Source organism: Emys orbicularis, chromosome 2 (genome assembly GCF_028017835.1).
Source record: "Emys orbicularis isolate rEmyOrb1 chromosome 2, rEmyOrb1.hap1, whole genome shotgun sequence".
In the NCBI taxonomy this organism is placed as follows: domain Eukaryota; kingdom Metazoa; phylum Chordata; order Testudines; family Emydidae; genus Emys; species Emys orbicularis.
Genome location: NC_088684.1, coordinates 293,104,918 through 293,130,782, shown reverse-complemented (window position 1 = coordinate 293,130,782; position 25,865 = coordinate 293,104,918). Strand labels below are relative to the sequence as shown.

Genomic DNA, 25,865 nt, shown 5'->3' with positions numbered 1-25,865 from the left:
TTCCTCCCTATCCACAAGGCTTGTTACCCTGTCAAAGAAAGCTGTTAGGTTGGTTTGACATGATTTGTTCTTGACAAATCCAGGCTGACCGTTACTTATCACCGTATGTGGTGACAGGGACACCATCACAGGACCTAACCACATCAGCCACACCTTCAGGGGTTCGTTCACCTGCACATCTACCAATGTGATATATGCCATCATGTGCCAGCAATGCCCCTCTGCCATGTACATTGGACAAACCAGACAGTCTCTACGCAAAAGAATAAATGGACACAAATCTGACATCAGGAATTATAACATTCAAAAACCAGTAGGAGAGCACTTCAGTCTCCCTGGTCACTCAATAACAGACTTAAAAGTGGCAATTCTTCAACAACAAAAAACTTCAAGAATAGACTCCAACGAGAAACTGCAGAACTGGAATTAATTTGCAAACTGGACACCATCAAATTAGGCCTGAATAAAGACTGGGAGTGGATGGGTCATTACACAAACTAATTTCCCCATACTCATTTCCCCCTACTGTTACTCACACCTTCTTGTCAACTGTTTGAAATGGGCCACTCTCATTACCACTACAAAAGTGATTTTTCCTCCCTTGGTATTCTACTGTTAATTGAATTGTCTCGTTAGCACTGACCCCCCACTTGGTAAGGCAACTCCCATCTTTTCATGTACTGTGTATATATACCTGCTACTGTATTTTCTACTCCATGCATCTGATGAAGTGGACTGTAGCCCACGAAAGCTCATGCCCAGATAAATTTGTTAGTCTCTAACGTGCCACAAGGACTCCTCGTTGTTATCACCTTACGATCTTCTAGGCACAGATGACCTGTGTCTGCTGATCGGGGGGAAATGGGGGGCCCACAACCCCAGAACAGCTGGAGTCACGACCCCCACAGGCAGTCCCCCCTCCTGGAAAGCAGCGACCCCTTCCTGCAGCTTCCAGCTGTTCCTCCTGCCTCTGCCACTCCCTGCCCGGCTCTCTGGCTCAGCTAACCTCAGGGAGGGGGTCTAGCCACATAGAATCATAGAATATCAGGGGTGGAAGACACGTCAGGAGGTCATCTAGTCCAGCCCCCTGCTCAAAGCAGGACCAACACCAACTAAATCATCCCAGCCAGGGCTTTGTCAAGCCGGGCCTTAAAAACTTCTAAGGATGGAGATTCCACCACCTCCCTAGGGAACCCATTCCAATGCTTCACCACCCTCCTACTGAAATAGTGTTTCCTAATATCCAATCTAGACCTCCCCGACTGCAACTTGAGACCATTGCTTCTTGTTCTGTCATCTGCCACCACTGAGAACTGCCGAGCTCCATCCTCTTTGGACGCCTCCTTCAGGTAGTTGAAGGCTTCTATCAAATCCCCCCTGATTCTTCTCTTCTGCAGACTAAATAAGCCCAGTTCCCTCAGCCTCTCCTCATAAGCCATGTGCCCCAACCCCTACTCATTTTCGTTGCTCTCCGCTGGGCTCTCCTCAATTTGTCCACATCCTTTCTGTAGTTGGGGGGCCAAAACTGGACCCAATACTCCAGGTGTGGCCTCACCAGTGTCGAATAGAGGGGAATAATCACTTCCCTCTATCTGCTGGCAATGCTCCTACTAATGCAGCCCAATATGCCATTAGCCTTCTTGACATACACCATGTGACACACACCCCCCCACACACACACACACATACACACACCCATGTGTTGCCTCTGCTTCCAGGTGTTTGCAAATTGATTGTCTTTAAAATTTTGCCTAACGGAAAACTATTGTAAAGAAGGCTTTAGAGGTATACAAAACCCACACAGACTAGCCTATGTAAAAGAGTTAACACTTTATACCAGAGATAAGGGGGCTATTTTTTCCCCACCACAGACACTTTTTTTTCTTTCCTAATGTTTTTTTCAATCTAAACGTTGTTAAACCAAAATTTTCAACAAATAAACTTTTAAAACAATAATCAAAGGGAACATGCCTGTAGATTTCTTTATTTACAGCATTTATGTAAAGCTAGTTTTGTATCAGGAGTTAAATTACTTTTTTGTTCTTTAAAAATGGTAAAAAGATGACCTCATAAAAGCTTTGGCTAATCTTTATATTAGGGCAGTCAAGCGATTAAAAACATTCATCGCGATAAATCGTGCAATTAATCACACTGTTAAACAATAATAGAATACCATGTACTTACATATTTTTGGATGTTTTCTACATTTTCAAATATATTGATTTCAATTACAACACAGAATACAAAGTGTACAGTGCTCACTTTATATTTATTTTTTATTACAAATATTTGCACTGTAAAAAAACAAAAGAAATAGTATATTTCAATTCACCTAAGACAAGTAATCATAATTAAGACAAAGATTTAGTCATGGGTATTTTTAGTAAAAGTCATGGACATTTAATTTAATTTAATTTAAATAGTATATTTCAATTCACCTAAGACAAGTACTGCAGTGCAATCTCTTTATCATGAAAGTTGAACTTAAAAATGTAGAATTATGTACAAAAAAAACCTGCATTCAATAAAAAGCTGCCCCCCCCCCAGCACCAGCACGTGCCCAAGAGCCCCCACTTCAGAGCAGCAGCTGCACCCCCAGAACACCAGAGATTTAGTCTGAGGTATATAGTACAAGTCATGGACAGGGCACGGGGCCATGAATTTTTGTTTATTGCCCATGACCTGTCCATGACTTTTACTAAAAATACCCATGACTAAATCTTAGTCTTAATTATGATCAGTTAGGCTGACCGCTGGCATAACATGGGCACATCCAGGGGCACCTAATTCCCTGTGAAATGGGTGTCTGTGAAAAACCAGCCCACGCTCGTGTTGCAGGCGGACACAGTAAAGTATCAGGAAGAAGGGCCCGATCCTATACTTATTGACACCCATGGCAGTGTTGCCCTTGGCTCTGAAGGGAGCAGGATGGGGTCCTAAGTGTGGGGGTGGAGGGCAGAGAATTGTGACTTACTGACTGCCAGGACAAAGATGGCAAAGATTCCAATCACCTGCCAGAGGCGTAGCCCCCAGAAAACCACGGTCTCAGAAGTGACGGGGTCCGGTTTCTTTTTGGGGGGTTCAGTGGTGGCCTGGAGGAGGGAGAAGAGCGGTTAATGAATTGCAAATGTCACCATAACACAGCAGAAACCCTTCAGTGACGGAGGAAGACAGGTCACCCACCCACAGCACTGAAACCAATGGGCCTCACCCATGGAGCTGCGTCGCCCGAAGATCGAGAACTCCTTAAATCAACGCACTGAGGCTAGCTTGCAAGGCACGGCACTGTGGGCTTCATTGAGCGTGCCAGCAGTGTTGCCAACTCTCACGATTTTACAGCAAGTCTCGCAATGTTTTGTGGAGGGGGTTTTCTGAAAGTCCCTGCTCCCAGAGTCATGGGATGATGCAAGAAACGCAGCTTTACTTTAAAAAGAAAATGAGAACGCCTTATGTCAAAGCACTGAGGCTTGCAGGCATGACTGTGATAAGGGCATGCACAAGGAGGAGAGCAAACAAGGGCACAGGCACCCCCAATCAGTGGGGACACAGACTTCTCCAGGGCCGTGGAGAGGAGAGTGAGCTCCTGGGCCAGGGGCAAGAGATGGCAGCTCGTCCAGCCCTGGGGCTTCAGGGGGAGAGAAGGAGAGACAGCTCCACCGACTGTGACCTCGGGGATGCAGCAGGGAGAGGCAGCTTCTCCGGCCGCAGGGGGAAGAGAATCGGCAGCTCCTCCAGCCATGGTGGGCACAAAAAGTGCTCCTCCAAAAGCGGCCATTCCTCTGCACGCCCCCTAGTATGACTGTAAGGTACATAACTATCCCAGACTGTTCTGCATGGGATCGGCTCAGCACACGCTGAATACCCCAAGTCCTGTCAAAGAGGGAACTGAGCTCAGTGTAAAACACGGTCTGAATACTTTGGCGGCGAAGGGAAGTCTCCTCGTTGGTTATTCCATCGTGTTGGTCTGGAATCTAGAGGGGATGGCCACATGGCATCCCACTCACCTGCCCAAACACCCATGGAAATTCGGCACGAGGACTGCAAGATCACTCAGATAGGATTTAGCTGGCCGTGCACCAAATAAGAATCGAGGCAGACCAAAAAATTAGGTAGAACATTTTAATCAATGGCATCAAGTGTGGCCACTAATTTTCTTTTACGTTTCTTAATGTGCTCTAATAATCGCTGGTCTTGGTGTGAAGTCTGGCTAGAGAGACAGGTCTGTCCTACAACTAGGCCAGGGGTGGTCAACCTGAGCCTGAGAAGGAGCCAGAATTTGCCAATGTACATTGCCAAAGAGCCACAGTAATACATCAGCAGCCCCCCATCCGCTCCCCCACCCTGCTCTCAGCGCCTCCCGCCCACCAGCCAATCAGTGCCTCCCCCCCCCTCCCCGCACCTCCCAATCAGCTGTTTTGCGGCGTGCAGGAGGCTCAGAGGGAGAGGGGGAGGAGTGAGGGCACGGCAGGGGAGGGGGAGGGGGCAGGAAGGGGTGGAGTGGGGGCAGGGCCTGTGGCAGAGCCAGGGGCTGAGCAGTGAGCACCCCCCAGCACATTGGAAAGTTGGCGCCTGTAGCTCCAGCCCCGGAGTCGGTGCCTATACAAGGAGTCGCATATTAACTTCTGAAGAGCCACATGTGGCTCCGGCGCCACAGGTTGGCCACCCCTGGACTAGGGCATGAGATCTGAGTTTAAGGTTAAAGGAGGGTCTTGTGGCTAAAGCACTGATCCAGGACTTGTGAGCGCTGGCTTTGCTTCCTGCCTTGCCACAGATGCTGTGTGCCCATTGGAAAGTCACTTCATCTCTATTTCTCCATCTCTAAAGTGGGGATACTACTACTTCACAGGGTATTTGTATTAATGTTTAATCCGATGTTATGGTGATGGGGGAGGGGCAGATAAGTAGACAGACAGAGTGTCCCAATGGGCACCGCTTGAAACTTACAGTCAGGAGATCTTGGTTCTATATCCAGCTTTGTCTGTGTCGTCTTGGACAAGTCACGGCAACGCCCCGTGCCTCAGTTTCCCCCACTTGTTAAAGAGGAGGGATAACGATACTTTCCTATCCCTGTAAGCTGCTTTGAGATCTATGGATGGAAAGCATTATTATATGGGCTAAAATATCTGGGTTCAAAGAGTAAATGCTCTGAGCCAGATCATCAACTGGTGTAAGGTGACTACAGTGGTGCTATCCTGATTTACACCAGCTAAAGATCTGGCCCTGTTCTAGTAACCATCAGAGAATCAATATTTGATGTACTAAGGATGAGTTTCATGCACCGGGCAGCATCTGGTGATAGTAACACTCCAGCAGATGTACTTTGTAGCTAACCCTTGTCACTGTTTTGGGCTCGCTAGTTATTTATTTGTATGGCTTGTAAGCGTCTGAAAGTCAAGTACATTGCCAGGATAGTGCCCTAGAGCGTCGCCCCCACTTCTCCACCCCGTACAGAGGTCATACAGCTTCCACTCAGTGCAAAGGTAAAAGGTTCAAAATGGGGTCCCTGCTACAACATGCCACCGCTCCAGCATTAAGAGAAGCAGTCTGAGTTCTCGATGAAGTCTCAGAAATAGAGTTGGGCAAATAATGGATTGTTTGATCTGCTGTCAATTCCGGGGGCGGGGGGGGGGGAGTTTCTGGTCGAACCAAAATTGAAATTTTTGGTGAATTGAAAAGTCAAATACATTTCCATTTCAGGTCGAATGAAACATTTTGTTTTGACAACATCGTCACGTTTCGTTTCAGTTTTGCTTGTTTTGCAATGTTTTTGCTTAATACAATTAAAGGCCAGCTTGAACCCCCCCAAAGTTATGTTGAATGAAAAATTCAAGTCTTTCATTTCCAAAATGGCCAAAGGAAACGTTCCACATTTTCCAGAATTCTTGGCGTTTTTTCTCAACCGAAACAATCTGGCGAAACTGACACGAAGCTGGGACACTTTTTGGTGTTGACGAAGCTGCATTTTTTGCCAGCAAAAAAAGTTGGGGCCAAAAATGTTCACCCAGGAGTGAGAATGGGCCACAAAACATTCCTGATTTCTACCCATAGGAGCTATGTACAGAGCTCATAGAATATCAGGGGTGGAAGGGACCTCAGGAGGTCATCTAGTCCAACCCCCTGCTCAAAGCAGGACCAATCCCCAGGTAGATTTTTACCCCAGTTCCCTAAATGGCCCCCTCAAGGATTGAACTCACAACCCTGGGTTTCGTAGAGCCAATGCTCAAACCACTGAACTATTCCCTCCACCCCAATGAAGCCTGGATGAAGGCACAGACACTAACGTTCTGTAGCTAGGGCTCTGTCTCCTGCACTCACACGATGACATCAGCTTCTCGGCCCTTGTTTTTAAATAAATTATCTTTCTAGCCCGCGCTGTTGTGAAGAAAACATGATTGCGCTGTACGATGCACCTGGCCCCTTGCTCTGCTGTTGCTGCTCTAACGGGACCATCCTCCCCCCCACCCCAGGTGCCACTCTGTCATTGCCAGGTGGGCATGGACCACCCTCTTCTTGGTGAGGTTTCCCTGAGGTACTGCCTAGTGGGGTCGTGCATATACTTCCCCAGAGTGCTTTTCCTAGCCTTCATTTGGTGCAGTTACAGGGACTCAGGGGAAGCAATCAAGAAGAAAGACGGTCCCCTGGTTAGGGCACCAACCTGTGAGACCAGGGTTGAGTTCCCTACTCTGCCTCAGACTCTCTCTGACTGTGGGCCAGTGACTCAGTCTCTCTGGCCCAGATCCTTAAAGTACTTAGGTGCCTAATTTTCATTGAAATCAATGGAAGTTGAGACCCTAAATGCCTTGGAGGGTCTTTGTGCCTCCGTTCCCCCTCTGTTCAATGGGGGGGGAGAGACAGTACTGCCCTACCTCACTGGGATGTTGGGAGGATACATAGGGTAAAGGTTGTGAGGTGCTCAGAGAGTACAGTAACTTCTCACTTAAAGTCGTCCCGGTTAACACTGGTACGTTGCTGATCCATTAGGGAACATGCTCATTTAAAGTTGTGCAATGCTCCCTTCTAACATCGTTTGGCAGCCACCTGCTTGCAGGAAGAGCAGCCCATTGCAGCTAGCTGGTGGGGGCTTGGAACCAGGGTGGACCGGCAGCCTCCCCCCCGCATCAGCTCCCCACTCCCCCAAGTTCCCTGTGCAGCAGCCGCCCAGCAGGCGATCAATTGCGGGCAGTTCAGCCGTCCCTCCCCCCACTGCCCTGTGTTGCTCCTGCCCTCTGCCTTGGAGCTGCTCCCGGGAGACTCCTGCTTGCTGTGCAGGGGGTGGGGGGGAGAGATCGGTGCTAATGTCAGGGTGTCCCCTTCCCCCCTGCTTCTGACCCCCCCCCCCCCCGCTTATCCCATCTCCACAGAGCGACAGGACAGGGCTCGGGATGGAGGGAGCTTGCTGGTAGCAGCTGCTGTCTCAACTTGCTGATCTACTTAAAAAGGCAATGTACTTAGAGTTGGGTCAGCCTACTTAAAGGGGCAATGCGCATCTCTCTCACACACACAGGGTGTGTGTCTCTGTCTCTGTCTGCATGCTGTCTCCCCTCCCTCCATTCGTGCTGCCTTGTACAGTGGGAGGCTACGTTAACAACAATGTGTTAACCCTTGAGGGCTCAGCCAAGTGCTGGTTCATCATTTAGCAGCAAGGCATTCCCTGGGAAATATCCCACCCTCTTCCACCATCCGACTTCACCACCTCAACCAAGCTTCACAATCATCATAGCTGTGTACAGTATTCAATTGTTTGTTTAAAACTTATACTGTGTGTGTGTGTGTGTGTGTGTGTGTGTGTGTGTGTGTGTGTGTGTGTGTGTGGTGAAAAAAATGTCCCTGGAACCCAACCCTCCCTATTTACATTAATTCTTAGGGGAAATTGGATTCACTTAACACTGTTTCACTTAAAGTCGCATTTTTCAGGAATATAACTACAACGTTAAGCGAGGAGTTAGTGTGTGCAGGGTCGGGGGGATATAAATACTCTACATTGCCTAGGAAGTGGCACAGGCAATAAAAAATCCTGGTTCCCCCCCCCCCCCCCCCAGGAGCCCAGGTGGTCCAAGACTGAAAGAGCACGGTGCTGCAGATCAGGTTCTAAACCTGTCGGGGGGGCAGCTACGCCCACAGCAGAGGGCGCTGTAGCTCAGGACTGAAATACATTGGCAGAGCTGTGGAAGGGACTCTTGCGTTGTGGGTCTTCTCAGCTGTGAGAAAATGAATCTGCCTCCCATTTCCCAGCCTAAGAAATCACCCAGCATCCTTGCCTACCCTTCCTTACACCTCACTAGCAGCTCTTGAATTCCTGGGAGCAGCTGGTGCGGCACCCCCTGTGGTCGAAATCTATGTGGCAAGCAATCACAGCCGCCTTAATTAATTCAGACAAGAGCTGGGGTGCCCTGGAGCGGGCCGGCTGCCAGCGTTATTGTATCACAGCTGAGTGAGAGTTTGCAGTGCTGGCGAAAGGCACCAGGTGACCAGCCCTGGAGACCGAAAGCTCCCTGATCCACAGTGCAGATCTGACCTGCACAGCAGTGGTGCGAGCTGCTCTCCCCCAGCGCACACGCACAGGCCCACGCTGGAGGAAGAACATCTAGAGACTATTTCAGTCTGCGTGGCCCATGCAGCGACTAACAATTGGGGTGAGTTTTTTGGTGATGGGGACTGAACGGAAACCCTGTGTCACGGGCTGCCGGCTGATTATGGTGGCGTCTGTAGCTAAGATGTCCTGGGTTTCTCTGGATCTAACCAAAAGCTGATGCCCCCCCCCCGCCCCCCCGTCTGCCATAACTTATGCTACTTTGGTCCATGGTGCCCTTGTTCCCACTACTACCTCTGCCACCCTCAGGGACAATTTTCTCTTGTAGCTCTCAAAAGCCCTGTAGAAAGGAGGGTCAGGATCATTATCCCCATGTTACAGGTGGGGAAACTGAGGCACGGAGCAGGACCGTGACTTGCCCAAGGTCACCCAGCAGGGAAGTGGCACAGCCAAGAATGGAAGCAAGTCTCCTGACACCTAGGCCTGTGTCTTTGACACTGGCCCATGTTGCTTCCAACAGGTACCCATCCCTCCCCTCCCCCTAGACCTGGTGAAGCTCTCACCCCCGTGTCCAAATGGGGTCAGACATGTGGATGTGGGTGGGAAGGAGGGGCTGGGGGACGGATGCATCCTCCCCTTCACCGGTCCTGTCTAGCTCCTCTGCGCACAGATACCTACTCCTCAGGGCGAGACCCTATAGTGAGCACTGAGGCACAGGCCTGTATGCAGAGCTACATTGGGGGGGGGAGGGGCTGAATCTCAGCATCTCCATCCCCTCATGTGGGTTTTATATGAGTACAGGGCAATGGGCACCCTTGTTCCTGTGAAGTCTGCAGAAGAGAAGAGTGAGGGGGGATTTGATAGCCGCCTTCAACTAGCTGTAGGGGGGTTCCAAAGAGGATGGAGCTCGGCAGTTCTCAGTGGTGGCAGATGACAGAACAAGGAGCAATGGTCTCAAGTTGCAGTGGGGGAGGTCTAGGTTGGATATTAGGAAACACTATTTCACTAGGAGGGTGGTGAAGCACTGGAATGGGTTACCTAGGGAGGTGGTGGAGTCTCCTTCCTTAGAGGTTTTTAAGGTCAAGCTTGACAAAGTCCTCGCTGGGATGATTTAGTTGGGGTTGGTCCTGCTTTGAGCAGGGGGTTGGACTAGATGACCTCCTGACGTCTCTTCCAACTCTAATCTTCTATGATTCTAAGGAGCCCGCACCCCCTCCCCTGCTCATGTGCCCGCAGGTTTGTGTCCACACTCGCTCTCATGACGAGGAGGAGACTGGACAGCGACTGACACTGCACCAGCTGTGGAACAGATTATCAGCCACTCACTCCACTGCCTGGCCTCCCAATGGCTTCTTAAACTGTCAAGGATGGGAGAGGGTGGCCACCGTAAGGAGCTCTGGGGACGTGCATTTCAGAGGACATCTCACATGAGGCATAGACTCCTCTCTTCCCATATCAAGTCCAATGTCAGCTGAGGTGGATCATTTACTCCTAAATAAATACAGATGAGGGATTTTATGGGTTTACACTGCACAATTTTGCTGCACAATTTTAAGATACGGACAAGGAGGCAAGTTGATAAGACCTCCCCAGCCCTAGCAATAACTGTGGGGCCCTCAGGTAGCATGTGGTCATGGATGGAGCAATGGGTCACTCCTTTTCATTAACCACCCCCGCTCGTCTCAGGTCAGACGAAACTACCATAATGGTCCCTTCTGCCCATGGATTGAATTAATCGAACATTCCACTTTTGAGGCCATCTCCTTTGGTTTGTAGACTTGAGAGAGCAAAGTAGCAAATCTGGCTGTATGGTGAACAAAACCCATGTTGCAAACTTAATTATGGAGCAGCTGCCGGCTCTGTGTTTTGAGTCCGTTTCTCGGATGGATCACTGGTGATAAGTCTGATGGAAGAAATGTGCTTTAAGGCTTGTCCACCTCTTGATTACTTCAGATCATGACTGGATTCCTTTCTTTGGAAGATATTCTTTAGTCAAACACAAGTTATTGGGATTAAAACAGGCATAACCAGATTAAATTCTCTGGCCTCTCTTGCTAGGAGGTCAGACTTGAGCAGAAGTCCCCAAACTGCGGGGCGTGCCCCCCTAGAGGAGCATGGAGGAATATTCGGGGGGGGTGCAACGGGGCCAAGGTCAGCCCCCAAAGGTCTGGAGGGGGGCACCACCCAGCCCCACTCCATTCCCAGCTCTGCTCTGGCCCTGCCCTAGCCTCAGCCCCTTTACCCTGTCCGTGTCCGTGTCCGCCCCCCCCTCCCCAGGAGCTGTGACCCGGCCCTGACTCCGGGGGTGGGGGCATGGACAGGACTAAGGGGGGAGTGTAACCTGAAAAGTTTGGGGACCACTGGACTAGAGGATCATAATGGTCCCTTCTGGCTTTAAATTCTCTGACTCTCTGGAAAGAAAGAGTTTAGCTAAAGCAAGGGGGTTTGTTTGACCCACAGGAAGTAGGAACTTTTCCCCAAGCTTATGGAACGGTAGCACGGAGCCAAGTGTGAGGGGTTGTGGCAGGACGCCGCAGGGGAAGCCCTAATCAGCTCCTGCCACTCCAGCCCCAATCAGGGGAAATGGGCTGGGGCTGAGCCTAGGGTTGCCAACTTTCTAATTCCAGAAAACTGAACACCCTTGCCCCGCCCCCTGCCCCGCCCCTTCCCTGAGGCCCCGCCCTCCGCCCACTCCATCCTCACCCCCGTCACTTGCTCTCCCCCGACCCTCTCTCACCTGATCATTTTCACTCCAAGGCCCAAACAGGCATATTTATTGTATTATGCTAAATTCAGGTTTTATTTGTTACAGGACGCTAGAGCTGGCAGCAAAATAGTCAAAAAGGGTAATTTCTTTTTAAAAAAAGGAAATTTCACAATGTCAGGGGGATGGCGGTGTAGGGGTTTGGGACATGGAGGGATGCAGTGAGGGGGATGGGTGTGCAGGGGGGTTGGGACGGGGAGGAATGCAGTGAAGGGGATGGGGGCAGTAGCGTAGCTAGGGGGGTTCAGGGGAAGCAGCCGCTTCCCCTCAGTACATTTTTCAAAAGCGGCGCCCGCTGGGCCGCCGCTGGGGTCCTGTAGGCAAGTGGGGGGGGCAGCACGATCGGACTCCGGAGGAGCCATTTGAGGAAGGGCGGCGGGGCGCGGCCAGAGGAGCGAAGGGGCCGGCTCCTCGGCCATCGCGCCCCACGCTCAGTGCGGCCCCAACATCGCCGGGGAGAGGGGATCTGCCCGCCAGCTGCGGAGTGCTCAGCCGCCAAGCCCTGAGCCGCCGCAGGAGGCGGCCGCGCTGAGCGTGGAGCACGATGGCTGAGGAGCCCGGCCGCTTTGCTCCTCCGGCCGTGCCCGCCGCCCCCCCAAATGGTTCCTCCGGAGTCCGGCCGTGCTGCCCCCCCCCCTTGCCTGCAGGAGCCCAGCGGCGGCCCGGCAGGCTCCGCTTTTGAAAAAAATGCTGGGCTGCCCGGGCGAGGGAACCAGAAAGCTGCCGGGGAGAGGGGATCTGCCCGCCAGCTGCTGCCCGCCCCACTGCTCCACTCCCCCCAGCCCCTGTGAGAAGCGAGCAGCACCCGCCTGCCACCCCTTTCCCCGCGCCCGCCCCCCCCCCCCCCCGAAACCCCTCTGAGGGAGGGCGCAGCATGGCCGCAGCATGGCCGGAGGAGCCAAGGGGGGGAGGGCGCGGAGCGGCCAGAGGAGGAGCCAAGGAGGGGCGTGGCCAGAGGAGGAGCCAAGGGGGGGGGCGCCTTTTTTATGGTTGTTCCCCCCTGCACTGAGAAGCTGGCTACGCCACTGGATGGGGGTGCTGGGGGGTTGGGATGGGGAGGCATGCAGTGAGAGGGAGGGGGTGCGGGGAGGGATGCAATGTTGGGGGATGGGGATGTGGGGGGTTGGGATGGGGAGGAATGCAGTGACAGAGGGATAGGGATGTGGGGGGTTGGGAAGGGGAGGGATGCAGTGAGGGGGATGGGAGTGCAGGGGGGTTAGGATGGGGAGGCATGCAGTGAGAGGGAGGTGGTGTGGGGGTTGGGAGAGGGGGGGGATGCAGTGAGGAGGATAGGGGTGCCGGGGGGTTGGGACGTGGAGGAATGCAGTGAGGGGGATGGGGATGTGGGGGGTTGGGATGGGGAGGGATGCAGTGAGGTGGATGGGGGTGCAGAGGGGTTGGGACGGGGAGGGATGCAGTGAGGTGGACGGGGGTGCTGAGGGGTTGGGACGGGGAGGGATTCAGTGAGGGGGGATGGGGGTGCTGAGGGGTTGTGACCAGGAGGGATGCAGTGATGGGGGGATGGGGTGCAGGGGGGTTGGGACGGGGAGGGATTCAGTGAGGGGGATGGAGGTGCGGGGGGTTGGGACAGGGAGGGATGCAGTGAGGGGGATGGGGGTGCAGGGGGGTTGGGACGGGGAGGGATGCAGTGAGGTGGATGGGGGTGCTGAGGGGTTGGGACATGGAGGGATTCAGTGAGGGGGGATGGGGGTGCTGAGGGGTTGTGACCAGGAGGGATGCAGTGATGGGGGGATGGGGTGCAGGGGGGTTGGGACAGGGAGGGATGCAGTGAGGGGGATGGGGGTGCAGGGGGGTTGGGACGAGGAGGGATGCAATGAGAGGGAGGGAGTGCGGGGGGTTGGTACGGGGAGGGATGCAGTGAGGTGGACGGGGGTGCAGGGGGGTTGGTACGGGGAGGGATGCAGTGAGGGGGATGGGGGTGCAGCCCCATTCCCATCACTCGGAGACGGGGATACACACACCTCCAACTCCTGGTGCTGGCGATGGGCCGACAGACAGACCGTGGTTGGCCGCAGGGCACGTGCCGCAGCTCGAGCCGACCCACGCGAGGAGAAGAGGCCAGGCAGCAGTGGGAGAAGCGTGCACCAGGTGACCCCTCAACAGCCGCCTGCTGAGCGCTCACAAGTGGCGCTAGTTCCTCCCCTGCCCTGACCCAGCCAATGGGAGCTGCTCCTGAGGGCGGGAGGCGGGGCAGCACGCGGACCCGCCCTGGCAGCCCCTGAGGCTAGGAGCCGGGAGCCGCGTGGGCCACGGTGCAGCGCTAGCCAGGAGCCTGCCAGCCCCGCTGTGGCGCTGCGAACCAGACATTCAACGACCTGGAGCCATCAGGATTCCTTGTCGACCGGGTGTTTCAGCTGGGCCACGAGCTAGGACTGGCCTGGAAACTGGCCACACCTGCCAGCCTCGTTAACAGGGGCTAAAAGCTTGGGAGGAAGCGAGTCCAAGGTGGGGCGGGGGGGGGGGGGCAGAGACCAGGGCAGGACAGCAGGTTCAGAAGGAGCCAGGAGCCTGCTCCCCTGTTGCCACTGAGGCCTGTGCTAGGCCAAACCTGTAAATAATCTGTACGTAGTTAGAGCTTGGTGGTGGGGACCGGCCGCAGGAATAAAGAGCATGGGTGTGCCACCAGCTTGCCGTGGCCCTGACTCATTGGGGAGCGGGGCCAGGAGGCTGAACCCAGCAGGGTGCAGTGACCACCCCGTTACAGGGGGCAGAGATGAAAAGATTAGTTAGGAGCAGGGGAGGTGACCAAGTGAGACCAGAGACATCAGCAGAAGTGCAGGGTCGACAATTGCCTCTTGTGACGTTCTGCCTTGAGTTTTCCTAGCATGGTTTCCTGGTGACCCTTCTGGGTGGAATTTTAGTCCTGTAATTCACAACCCCCTGGTACTGTTAGTCTAGATGTAATTCAGCCTCTAGCGGCGGTTCATGCTTAGCCTGCCAAGCGGCTCAGTTACAGATCACACTGCTACAGCCAGGGTCGGGTCAGAAGGAAGTCTCACTGCAAGCATCAGCTCATCAATAATTTGTGCTCTGAGATAACTGAGTTTGTTTTACAGCAGGAAATTTCAAGATCTGACAGCGACTTCACCAGGGAGTCAAACGGTCTGTCAATTCTCCCTTCAGGGGGCTCCTTAACAGGCACTGGGGGAAGACTATCCTAATTCTGCCTTGTACACGGCGCCCTGCAGCTGGATGACTCGAAGCACTTAGAGGGGCAGGCATTGTTACCCTATTCCACAGATGTGCGGCAGGTTGACAGATCCTCAGCTGACATATGTTGATGTCAGTGGAGCCATGCTGATTTACACCAGCTGAGGATCTGGGCCCATGTGTCAGTATCATGGCAGGAAATAGAAGCCAGGTCTCTTAGGCCAGGTCTACACTACCGCGGTAGTTCGACGGCTGGCAATCGAAGTTCCGGGTTCGATTGATCGCGTCTGGTCTGGACGCGATCAATCGATCCCGGAAGCGCTCGCCGTCGACTGCGGTACTCCAGCTCGGCGAGAGGAGTACCTCGGAGTCGACGGGAGAGCCTGCCTGCCGCGTGTGGACCGCGTCTGAACCGCGGTAAGTTCGAACTAAGGTATGTCGACTTCAGCTACGTTATTCACGTAGCTGAAGTTGCGAACCTTAGTTCGAATTTGGGGGTTAGTGTAGACCAGGCCTTAGTCCTTGATCCAGCAAGATACTTAAGCTCATGTCTGCTGTTATTCATGCGGTCCTATTGTGTTTAAGGGTAAACACATCAGGTCTGCTCACGTGCTTGAGATTAGGCATGTGCTTAAGAAGATCAAGGACCTGGAGACTAGATTACATCATCTGTGCCCCTTAGTGTAGACTGCATGTGTTCATAATCCTGCAAAAGCTTCATTTAGAAAGATATCAGGGGTCATTGTTAAATCACGCACCAGCTTCCTCCAGGACACAACCGACTTCCTCCAGATACTCCACAGCAATAACAACCTCTCTCCGAACACCATCCTCGCCACCACAGGTGTCATCGCCCTATACACCAACATCCCCCACAATGATGTCATCGCTCCCTGCATCAAATACCTACCATACAATAGGCAACACTCAGAGATCCATCCCAAACACATCACGACACTCATCCCTTTCATCCTCACCCATCACAATGTTACAACAAACACTTTGTCCAAACCATGGGAACAGCCATGGGCACTAGGATGGCTCCCCAGTATGACAACTTTGAAGAAGAATTTCTGGATAAATGCACCACAAAACCAAATGATATACCTGAGCTACATTGATGATATTTTCATGCTCTGGACAGATGACCTAAACTCCCTCATAGATTTCCACCCAACTTCAACAACCATCCGTTAAACTCACTCTAGATCAGTGGTTCTCAAACTAGGGCCGCCGCTTGTTCAGGGAAAGCCCCTGAACGGCCGGGCCGGTTTGTTTACCTGCCGCGTCTGCAGGTTTGGCCGATCGCGGCTCCCAGTGGCTGCAGTTCGCCGCTCCAGGCCAATGAGGGCTGCAGGAAGGGTGGCCAGCATGTCCCTCAGCCCGCGCCGCTTCCCGCAGCCCCCATTGGCCTGGAGTGGCGAACCGCGGCCAGTGGGAGCCGCGATCAACCGAACCTGCAGACGCGGCAGGTAAACAAACCGGCCCGGCCTGCCAGGGGCTTTCCCTGAACAAGCGGCGGCCCTAGTTTGAGAACCACTGGTCTAGAACACTCCCACACTAGCATCAACTTCCTGGACAGCACAATCAGCTTCAGCAATGGAACCCAACAAACAACTATATACAAGAAACCCATAGATCACCACAGCTACATTCACAGATCCAGTAACCACCCCAAACACACCAAGACATCTGTTTTCTACAGCCAGGTTCTCAAATACCACAGAATATGCTCCAAGGAGAAAGTCTGGGATATACATCTTAACGCACTTTAAACCGCCTTCACCAAACAAGGACACTCCACCAGAGAAGTAGCTCACCTCATGAACAGGCCAAGCAAATACTCCAAGAGAACCTACTTCAATACAGAATAAAACCCCTCCAACCGCACGCCCCTAGCTGTCACTTAGCACACTGGAAACCATACGGGGTATCATTAAACAAGCAATTACAACTTAGGGCTGTCAAGCGATTAAAAAAATTAATCGCGATTAATCGTGCAATTAAAAAATAGAAGACCATTTATTTTAAATATTGTTAATGTTTACTACATTTTCAAATATATTAATTTCAGTTACAACACAGAATACAAAGTGTACAGTGCTCACTTTATATTTATTTTTTATTACAAATATTTGCACTGTAAAAAACAAAAAAATCTTTTTCAATTAACCTCATACAAGTACTGTAGTGCAATCTCTTTATCATGGAAGTTGAACTTACAAATATAGAATTATGTACAAAAAAACCTACATTCAAAAATAAAACAATGTAAAACTTTAGAGCCTACAAGTCCACTCAGTCCTACTTCTTGGTCAGACAATCACTCAGACAAACAAGGTTGTTTATAATTTGTAGGAGATAATGCTGTCTGCTTCTTGTTTACAATGTCACCTGAAAGTGAGAACAGGCGTTCGCATGGCACTGTTGTAGCTGACGTTGCGAGATATTTATTTGCCAGATGTGCTAAAGATTCATATATCCCTTCATGCTTCAACCACCATCCCAGAGGACATGCTTCCATGCTGATGATGGGTTCTTCTTGATAATGATCCAAAGCAGTGCAGACTGACGCATGTTCATTTTCATCATCTGAACCAGATGCCACCAGCAGAAGGTTGATTTTCTTTTTTGGTGGTTCGGGTTCTGTAGTTTCCACATCAGAGTGTTGCTCTTTTAAGACTTCTAAAAGCCTGCTCCACACCTCGTCCCTCTCAGATTTTGGAAGGCACTGCAGATTCTCAAACCTTGGGTCGAGTGCTGTAGCTATTTTTAGAAATCTCACATTGGTACCTTCTTTGTGTTTTGTCAAATCTGCTGTGAAAGTGTTCTTAAAACGAACATGTGGTGGGTCATCATCCGAGACTGCTATAACATGAAAGATATGCAGAATGCGAGTAAAACAGAGCAGGAGGTATACAGTTCTCCCCCCAAGGAGTACAGTCACAAATTTAATTGATGCATTATTTTTTTAACGAGCATCATCAGCATGGAAGCATGTCCTCCGGAATGGTGGCCGAAGCATGGAAGGGGCATATGAATGTTTAGCATATCTGGCACGTAAATACCTTGCAACACTGGCTACAAAAGTGCCATGCAAACACCTGTTCTCACTTTCAGGTGACGTTGTAAATAAGAAGCAGGCAGCATTATCTCTCGTCAATGTAAACAAACTTGTTTGTCTTAGCGATCGGCAGAATAAGAAGCAGGACTGAGTGGACTTGTAGGCTCTAAAGTTTTACACTGTTTTGTTTTTGAGTGCAGTTATGTAACCAAAAAAATCTGCATTTGTAAGTTACACTTTCACAATAAGGAGATTGCACTTCAGTACCTGTATGAGGTGAATTGAAAAATACTATTTCTTTTGTTTATCATTTTTACAGTGCAAATATTTGCAATCAAAAATAAAAATACAAAGTGAGCACTGTGCACTTTGTATTCTGTGTTTGAATTGAAATCAATATTGAAAATGTAGAAAAACCATCCAAAAATATTTAATACATTTCAGTTGGTATTCTATTGTTAGAAGTGCGATTAATCGCGATTAATTTTTTTGAGTTAATCGCGTGAGTTAACTGCAATTAATTGACAGCCCTAATTACAACCCATACTTGATGGGGACCACGTTCTGAAAGAAATCTTCCCTGGACTCCCTCTTTTGGCCTTCAGACAACCCTCCCCCTCTCCCGAAGCTCATCATCATAAGCAAGATCCCCACAGAGCAGGACACACCAATTCAAAGTGGCACCAGACCCTCCCAGAACAATGGATGCAAAACCTGTAGACATATCTCCACTGCTACAAGGATCAACACCCTCCACAACCCACCTTTTCAGATCCAGGAGTCCGACACATCCCTATCACGGTGTTGCCGGCACAGAGGGCCCGAGGACAGCAACAACGGGGTTCGTTGCCCGGTGTGCTTCGCGCCAATGAACACACCAGGGTGGAGAAGCAAACAAAGTTTATTTGAGATCTCAAAGCGGTGCAAGGAGACTGGCACGTCTCAGATCAAGCACACCACCATAAGCAGTTTTTCTCTTTTTATACATTTCACAGCTAAGTTCCTCCCTCTTCCCCCCTCCCTTCTCTCTTCCCCCCCTCTATTCCCCCTCCCTTCTTCTACAAAAGCCATGTTTATACATTTAAGCAGTTAAATCATTTTGGCGGCTATAAGTCTAGCTCGTTAGTACCACTTCTCTAAACCGTTATCTGGTCCTGTTTCCCTTTGATTTATTATCTCCCCTTCAGCCAGAAACATACAGGCCTCATTATTACCGCTTGGTACCGGTATGAGTGGGGTTGCAATTGATAACTGACTGTTACACATTCCAATTTCTGCCCCTGGCTTTTGAGATCGATTAGAGTTAAACATGGAGGAACTTTGGTTCATTTAGGCCTAGTGCAGGAAGGCTTCATCGACACTCGTGGTCTTCCACCCTCCCGAGTTACCTAGGGTTATGCCTAGTGACACCAACAACGGCCTGTGGTGTACCCCATCCAAAGCACTAACTGTCCCAATAACAACAGACAGACAATCCCTGCGCTCTTGAACGAACTCACACAGAAAAATTATAAAAGACCATATCACCGGTGGGCAAACGCTTTTCACAAAGCGATCACTCTATATCTGGCCTCTCAGTCCCCATCCTCAAAGGAAACATGCACAACACCTGTGAGCTTAAATTCATAATTTTACTAGACATTTTCTCTCTCACCAACAGAAGTTGGTCCAATAAAAGATATTACTTCACCCACATTGTCTTACTTAGGGCTGGTCTACTCTAGGGAATTAGGTTGGTATACCTACATCGCTCAAGGGCATTAAAAATTCACAGTTAACCCCCAGTGTAGGCAACATTAGGCTGAGGGAAGAATTCTTCCATTGACCTAGCTACCACCTCTCAGGGAGGTGGATTGCCTATCATAGAATCTCAGGGTTGGATGGGACCTCAGGAGGTCATCTAGTCCAACCCCCTGCTCAAAGCAGGACCAATCCCCAACTAAATCATCCCAGCCAGGGCTTTGTCAAGCCTGACCTTAAATTCCTAAGGAAGGAGATTCCACCACCTCCCTAGGTAACCCATTCCAGCACTTCACCACCCTCCTAGTGAAATAGTTTTTCCTAATATCCAACCTAGACCTCCCCCACTGCAACTTGAGACCATTGCTCCTTGTTCTGTCATCTACCACACTGAGAACAGTCTAGGTCCATCCTCTTTGGAACCCCCCCTTCAGGTAGTTGAAAGCAGCTATCAAATCCCACCTCATTCTTCTCTTCTGCAGACTAAACAATCCCAGTTCCCTCAGCCGATCCTCATAAATCATGTGCTCCAGCCCACTAATCATTTTTGTTGCCCTCTGCTGGACTCTTTCCAATTTTTCCACACCCTTCTTGTAGTGTGGGACCCAAAACTAGATACAGTACTCCCATCAGCATAGATAGTGTCTTCACCGAAGCGCTGCACCGGCACAGTGTTTTAAGTGTAGACAAGCCCTTACGAAATCAGTAGGGGGTTCAGAGTCATGAAATTATGAAAAAGGCCAGTAGACGTTAGTAGCAACAGAAACCATAGGCGTCTCTCAGCATAAAACAGAGCCCTATCAGTTACTCCCCCACCAGAATTCAGGAGATGTAGGTTCAAGGCTCAGCTCTGCCATAGATTCCCCATGTAGCTTGGAGGATATCAGCTGGTGTCTCTGTGCCTCAGTTGTGAAATGAAGATAATAACACTGCCCTACCTCTCAGGTGTGCTGAGAGAGGAAAGGCTAGGCATGACTAGGAAATGGTTTACTCATCCTGTGAAAAATTTCGGGATTTTGCAAAGTTTTCCTATCTTGAATCGGGACCAAAAGTAAAAAAAATCTTGAAAATTTGTGTGAACCAAAAATCCAGAGGGGAAAATGGTTTGGGTCAGTCAAAATGTTTTGTTTTGATCATTTCCAAGCATTGTGGCTTGATTTTGACCATTTGTTTACTCTAATTAGCTCAACTTTCTAAACAAAAAGTGATTTTGTACCAGAAAACCAGAATTTTTCCATTATGAAAATGTCAAAAATGTTCCATGGTGCCAATTTGGAAACTTTTTTCCCAAAGTTTTTGAGCCGAGAAATGCTTGAAAACTGACCTTTTCCAGAGAAAAGTTTCCATTCCACCGAACCAGTATTTTTGGACAAAAAAATCTTTCGTCGAAAATTCCCAACCAGCTCCACCCACATCAAAGACTGTGAGGCACTCGGTTACTATGGTAATGGAGGCTGTATAAGTACCTTAGGCTAGGTCTACACTATGTGAATAGCATAGCTGAAGTTGCGTATTTTAGGTCGACTTACCTGGCTGTGAGGATGGCAGCGAGTCGACCGCTGCCGTGCCGCCGTTGACTCCGCTTCCGCCTCTTGCCACGGTGGATTTCCGGAGTCGACGGCAGAGCCATCGGGGATCGATTTTATCGCGTCTTCACTAGACGCGATAAGTAGATCCCCAATAGATCAATTGCTACCCGCCGATCCGGCGGGTAGTGACGACGTGCCCTCTAAATGCCGGAGTCTCGGTCCTCCTGAACTAGGGCCATGTCTCTATGTTTGGGTTGCAAACACCAAAAGGGAATATTCATTTAAAAACAATGGCTTCCACTGAAAACTGATTTAAAATAAATTCTGGGAATGTAACTCAGCAACAAAGCACCTGCCACAGCACTCACTGGAAACTGGCTTAGTAGGAGATAAGAGTCTACTACTGCTAACAGAGTTGATCCTTTTACTCAGTCTATGCCTGAACTTAAAACTCTGCAGCTGCAGCATGTCTGCAGTGTAGACACTCACTGCAGTGATGGGAGCGGGGGTGTCTCCTGTCTCTGTAGTTAATCCACTCCCTGACCATCTACGCTTAAGTAGTGCGGATGGGCTGCTCTAGCACTTTAATGAAGACGCTGTCTCCTGTCGGTGCAGTTCATCCACCTACCAGAGAGGCAGTAGCTATGTCAGTGGGAGAAACTCTCCTGCCGACATAGTGCTGTTTACATGGGGGGTTGGTCGGTATAACTACATCACTGAGGCTACGTCTACACTACCCGCCTGAATCGGCGGGTAGAAATCGATCTCTCGGGGATCAAATTATCGCGTCTCGTCGGGACGCGACAATCGATCCCCGAATCGACGCTTGTACTCCACCAGCGGAGGTAAGAGTAAGCGCCGTCGACGGAGGAGCCGCGGAGGTCGATTTGCCACCGTCCTCACAGTGGGGTAAGTCGGCTCGGATACGTCGAATTCAGCTACACTATTCGCGTAGCTGAATTTGCGTAGCTTAAATCGACCCCCCCCCCCCCGCCGTAGTGAGGACGTAGCCTGAGGGGTGTGGATTTTTCACACCCTGGAGTGACGTAGCTACACTGACATAAGCATTCAGTGCAGATCGGCCCTCATTTAATTAACTCTGCTCTGTGATGCAGCAAGTCATAGGTTCAAAACTTGCTGGGATCTTTGAAGTGGTTGTTAAAGAAACATTTTTGTTGGCTTAAATTTCAATTTAGAGCCAGATTTGAATTGGCAATGTCCTTTAAAGACATGCCGAAGGGGTTGGGAATTCTTAAGTGCACAATGTTTGATGCTCAGTAGTGCTCCTTCCTTCTCCGTGCATGAAACTGCAGTTCTAACACAGCTGCAACAAACACCGGAGAGGAGAACTCAGCTCGGAGCCGCTCTCAAATTACACCTCTCTTTGGGCGACAGATACGTCAGTCCTTTCCTAATGAAGATGACTGATTCAGAGCAATTCCCATCACACTGGCATGCTTCCTTTCATGCAGGGTTCCATTAGCCTCCATTTGGGGTGGATAGTATTTCTTTTTATGACCTCTGACTCCTAGGTGTAGGCCTGAGATTTAACTCACCCCATACCAAATCAGTCTTGGGTGAAACTTAAGGATATCCATCACTAAAATTAAGGGGGGGAAATGCTCCACTGCTGCTAAGGTGCCCCCACCTCAGGTATGCCCCTAACAAGAGTTATAACACCAAGGGTTGTAAAGTAGAGACACCCAGGTGCTGGGAAGTTTAGGGAGGAAACAGAAAGGGGTTATGGGAATGGGTTACCTAGGGAGGTGGTGGAATCTCCTTCCTTAGAGGTTTTTAAGGTCAGGCTTGACAAAGCCCTGGCTGGGATGATTTAGTTGGGGATTGGTCCTGCTTTGAGCAGGGGGTTGGACTAGATGACCTCCTGAGGTCCCTTCCAACCCTGATATTCTATGAAAGCCCCCAAGAATTGGTAAAACAGATAAGATAAACTCTGACCAGTGAATTTATGCTGACCATCTGCACAAAGAAAGAAGGTCATAAATAAGTGACAATTTGGGCATGAAAGATAAAGTGTAAAAAGGGATGAGCAGGGAAGAGAAAACATAGGTGCCAGTGCATGATTGGTTAAATTTTGTTACCTGGGGTACTGAATAATGTGATGGGTTTAGTGAAGTTAAAGGAAGTAGCTAGTTTTACCTATATAATGTAACAAAAAACCTAATGCTCTGTGGGAACCATCTCCAGACTGGAATTTAACACCAAGCTGCTGGAAGTCTGACCCCTCTGCACGATCCTGACGTGCAGAGGCATCGCTGGAAACCCCCCAGACGAGAGGATTCTGACTGGCCATTGGGTGAATTTTGTCTGTATATGGGGGGGGTGAGCATGAGAGATTTGCTTGGTATACGTATTCTGTGTGTGATGCTAATAAATAGATGTTTAGAGCACAGCTGTGTAAGGCTCTTTCACTGGGAAAAGGTTCCGCAGTCCCGTAGAGCCCTGAGCCCCATGGGAAAGGCAGGGACCTAAATTGACCAGACCACGCCTTGAGCCTTGAACCTAGATTTTTTGCGGGTAACATAGATCCCTCCTGTAACCACTAAACAATACTATGTATGGAACATCACAGCCCCTGCATATGCTGTGGGCATCATTTCTGTGTTTAAGAAAAAAGGTTATCAGTAACGTAGGGTCCATCTACACAGCAAAATCCAAATTAAAAAAATGGAGCAGCGAGTGTCAGAGCCCAGGTCAACTGACTTGGGCTTGCTTGGCTCATGTAACGGGGCTAAAAATAGCAGTGTACACATTCTGGGTAGGGCTGGAACCCATCTCCGAGACCCTCCCCACTGCTGGATTTCAGAGTCCGGGCTCCAGCCCGAGCCCAAACGTCTACACTGCTATTTTTAGCCCCATAGTGTGAGCCCAAGTCAGTTGACCCAGGCTCTCAAACTCCATATCATGGGGTGTTTAAGGGTTGTTTGGGGGGGGGGGTTGGCTGTGAAGCTGTACCCTGAGGGTCCAATTCTATGCTGCACCTCTAGGGGGCGCAGCAGGAAAGCTGGTGCACAGGGGGCGGGGCAAAGTTTGCCTCTGGATTCTGGGCTGCTCTAGGGTCTGGAATGGCCTCGGGTGTAAGTTACAGAAGTGTCCGGCTGCTGTAATGTTCAACAGCCTCTCTCGGGCTGAAGTATAAACTAGACTCCCCAGAGCATTACGGGCCTGTCCTGATCCACCCCCTTCCCTCCCTCTATGCAGGGTCTTGGAGGGACAGGGAAGGGGAAACATAGTGACCTTTCAGTCCCCCAGCCCCTTGTGGGGCCTTTATGGCTCCTATAAACTGCAGGAATTGGGGGGCAGAACCTATCCCTCAGGATTTGAAGTGGAACCTCAATTAGAATCTAATGATCTGGACTGTAAAGTGCTGACCAGGTCTAGACCAGGGGTAGGCAACCTATGGCACAGGTGCCGAAGGCAGCACGCGAGCTGATTTTCAGTGGCACTCACACTGATTGAGTCCTGGCCACCGGTCTGGGGGGCTCTGCATTTTAATTTAATTTTAAATGAAGCTTCTTAAACATTTTAAAACCTTATTTACTTTACATACAACAATAGTTTAGTTATATATTATAGACTTCTAGAAAGAGACCTTCTAAAAACGTTAAAATGTATTACTGGCACGCGAAACCTTAAATCAGAGTGAATAAATGAAGACTCGGCGCACAACTTCTGAAAGGTTGCTGACCCCTGGTCTACAGCATTAAATCTTTTACAAGCAGTTCATGTTTTAGGTCAGAACTATTTGACACTGCTCCTTCTAAGTAAAAAAACAAACAAACACAAAAGAAACACCCTTGTTCATATCTGATTCATCAGAAACCGACAAAGGGCAGGGTGGAGAGATCATATTTGCCCAACTGGAAAAGGAGATAGCTGGGAGGGACAGAAGCTTTATTTGCAGCATTACACAATGGAGCCGAAAGAAAACTTAAAAGACACCACTCCTCAATGTCCTTTTAAAATGTCTCATGTAATTAGCCCGGATGGATGCTGTGCTTACAACTCACCTGCTTTGGAGAACAAACAACATTTATTACTAATTGCATGGGATTAGGCATATCTTGGTCCTGCTTTGAGCAGGGGGTTGGACTAGATCAGTGGTTCTCAAACTATTGTACTGGTGACCCCTTTCACCCAGCAAGCCTCTGAGTGCGACCCCCCACCTCTTTATAAATTAAAACCACTTTTTTATATATTTAACACCATTCTAAATGCTGGCAGCAAAGTGGGATTTGGGGTGGAGGGTGTCAGCTCATGACCCCCCATGTAATAACCTAGTGACCCCCTGAGGGGTCCCAACCCCCAGTTTGAGAATCCCTGGACTAGATGACCTCCTGAGGTCCCTTCCAACCCTGATATTCTATGGTTCTATAGGTAACAGGCTGTTGTGGGAGCCTGGGCTTCACTCACACACACACACACACACACACACCCGTAAGTAGCAGGAGGGTAACAGGCAGACCAAACGAACTCCAAGAAGGCGGACTTCTGCAGAGACCTATGAGGCTCTGTATGGGTACAGGGGATCCACCAGCCTGGGGTGATTGCAGGATGAGGTCCAAAGCGTTCAGTGGGTTTCAGTGACTTCATGGGTAGCCTCCCAGAATGACTGAGGAGACGAAAGCCTGGCGAGAACAGTGTTCTTCTCACACAGCCCCTACATTGTCCTCCACTGCCTTCTGCCTGTGTAACCCACTAGTCACTGTGTGTTATGTGTCCCTGTCTGTGCCCGATCCACAGAGCACCCGAGGCTGGTACAGACCCAGCTTTGTAGCACGAGCCGTGGAGACTCCTGTTTTCTGTGCTGGAGGGCCCTGGTATTGTGCTTAGACTGGCTCGAAGATGGTTAAAAGAGACCTCCTGGGTCACTGAGTCCAGTCCCTGCCATCCCAGGCAGCCCTGTCATACCATCCTGTTCAAAAACTTACTACGAGCCTATCGGTTGTTTGGAACAGGGGGAGCTGATTTCTCCAAAGTGGTTCCATCACTAAATCTCAGTGCAAGTTTATTTTAAAACCAGGGCTGAGTCCAGACTACGCTCCCAAA

General features: G+C 50.1%; 1 protein-coding gene across 1 annotated transcript in view; it reads right to left on the bottom strand.

The window, feature by feature from the left end:
* The window catches only part of TMIE (transmembrane inner ear), a 76,531-nt gene that overhangs the window by 37,343 nt on the left and 13,323 nt on the right, over positions 1–25,865 (bottom strand). The window contains exon 2 of the mRNA XM_065397678.1: positions 2,975–3,092. Coding sequence (XP_065253750.1) covers positions 2,975–3,092 — 118 coding nt within the window. The remainder of the gene's footprint in view (positions 1–2,974; positions 3,093–25,865) is intronic.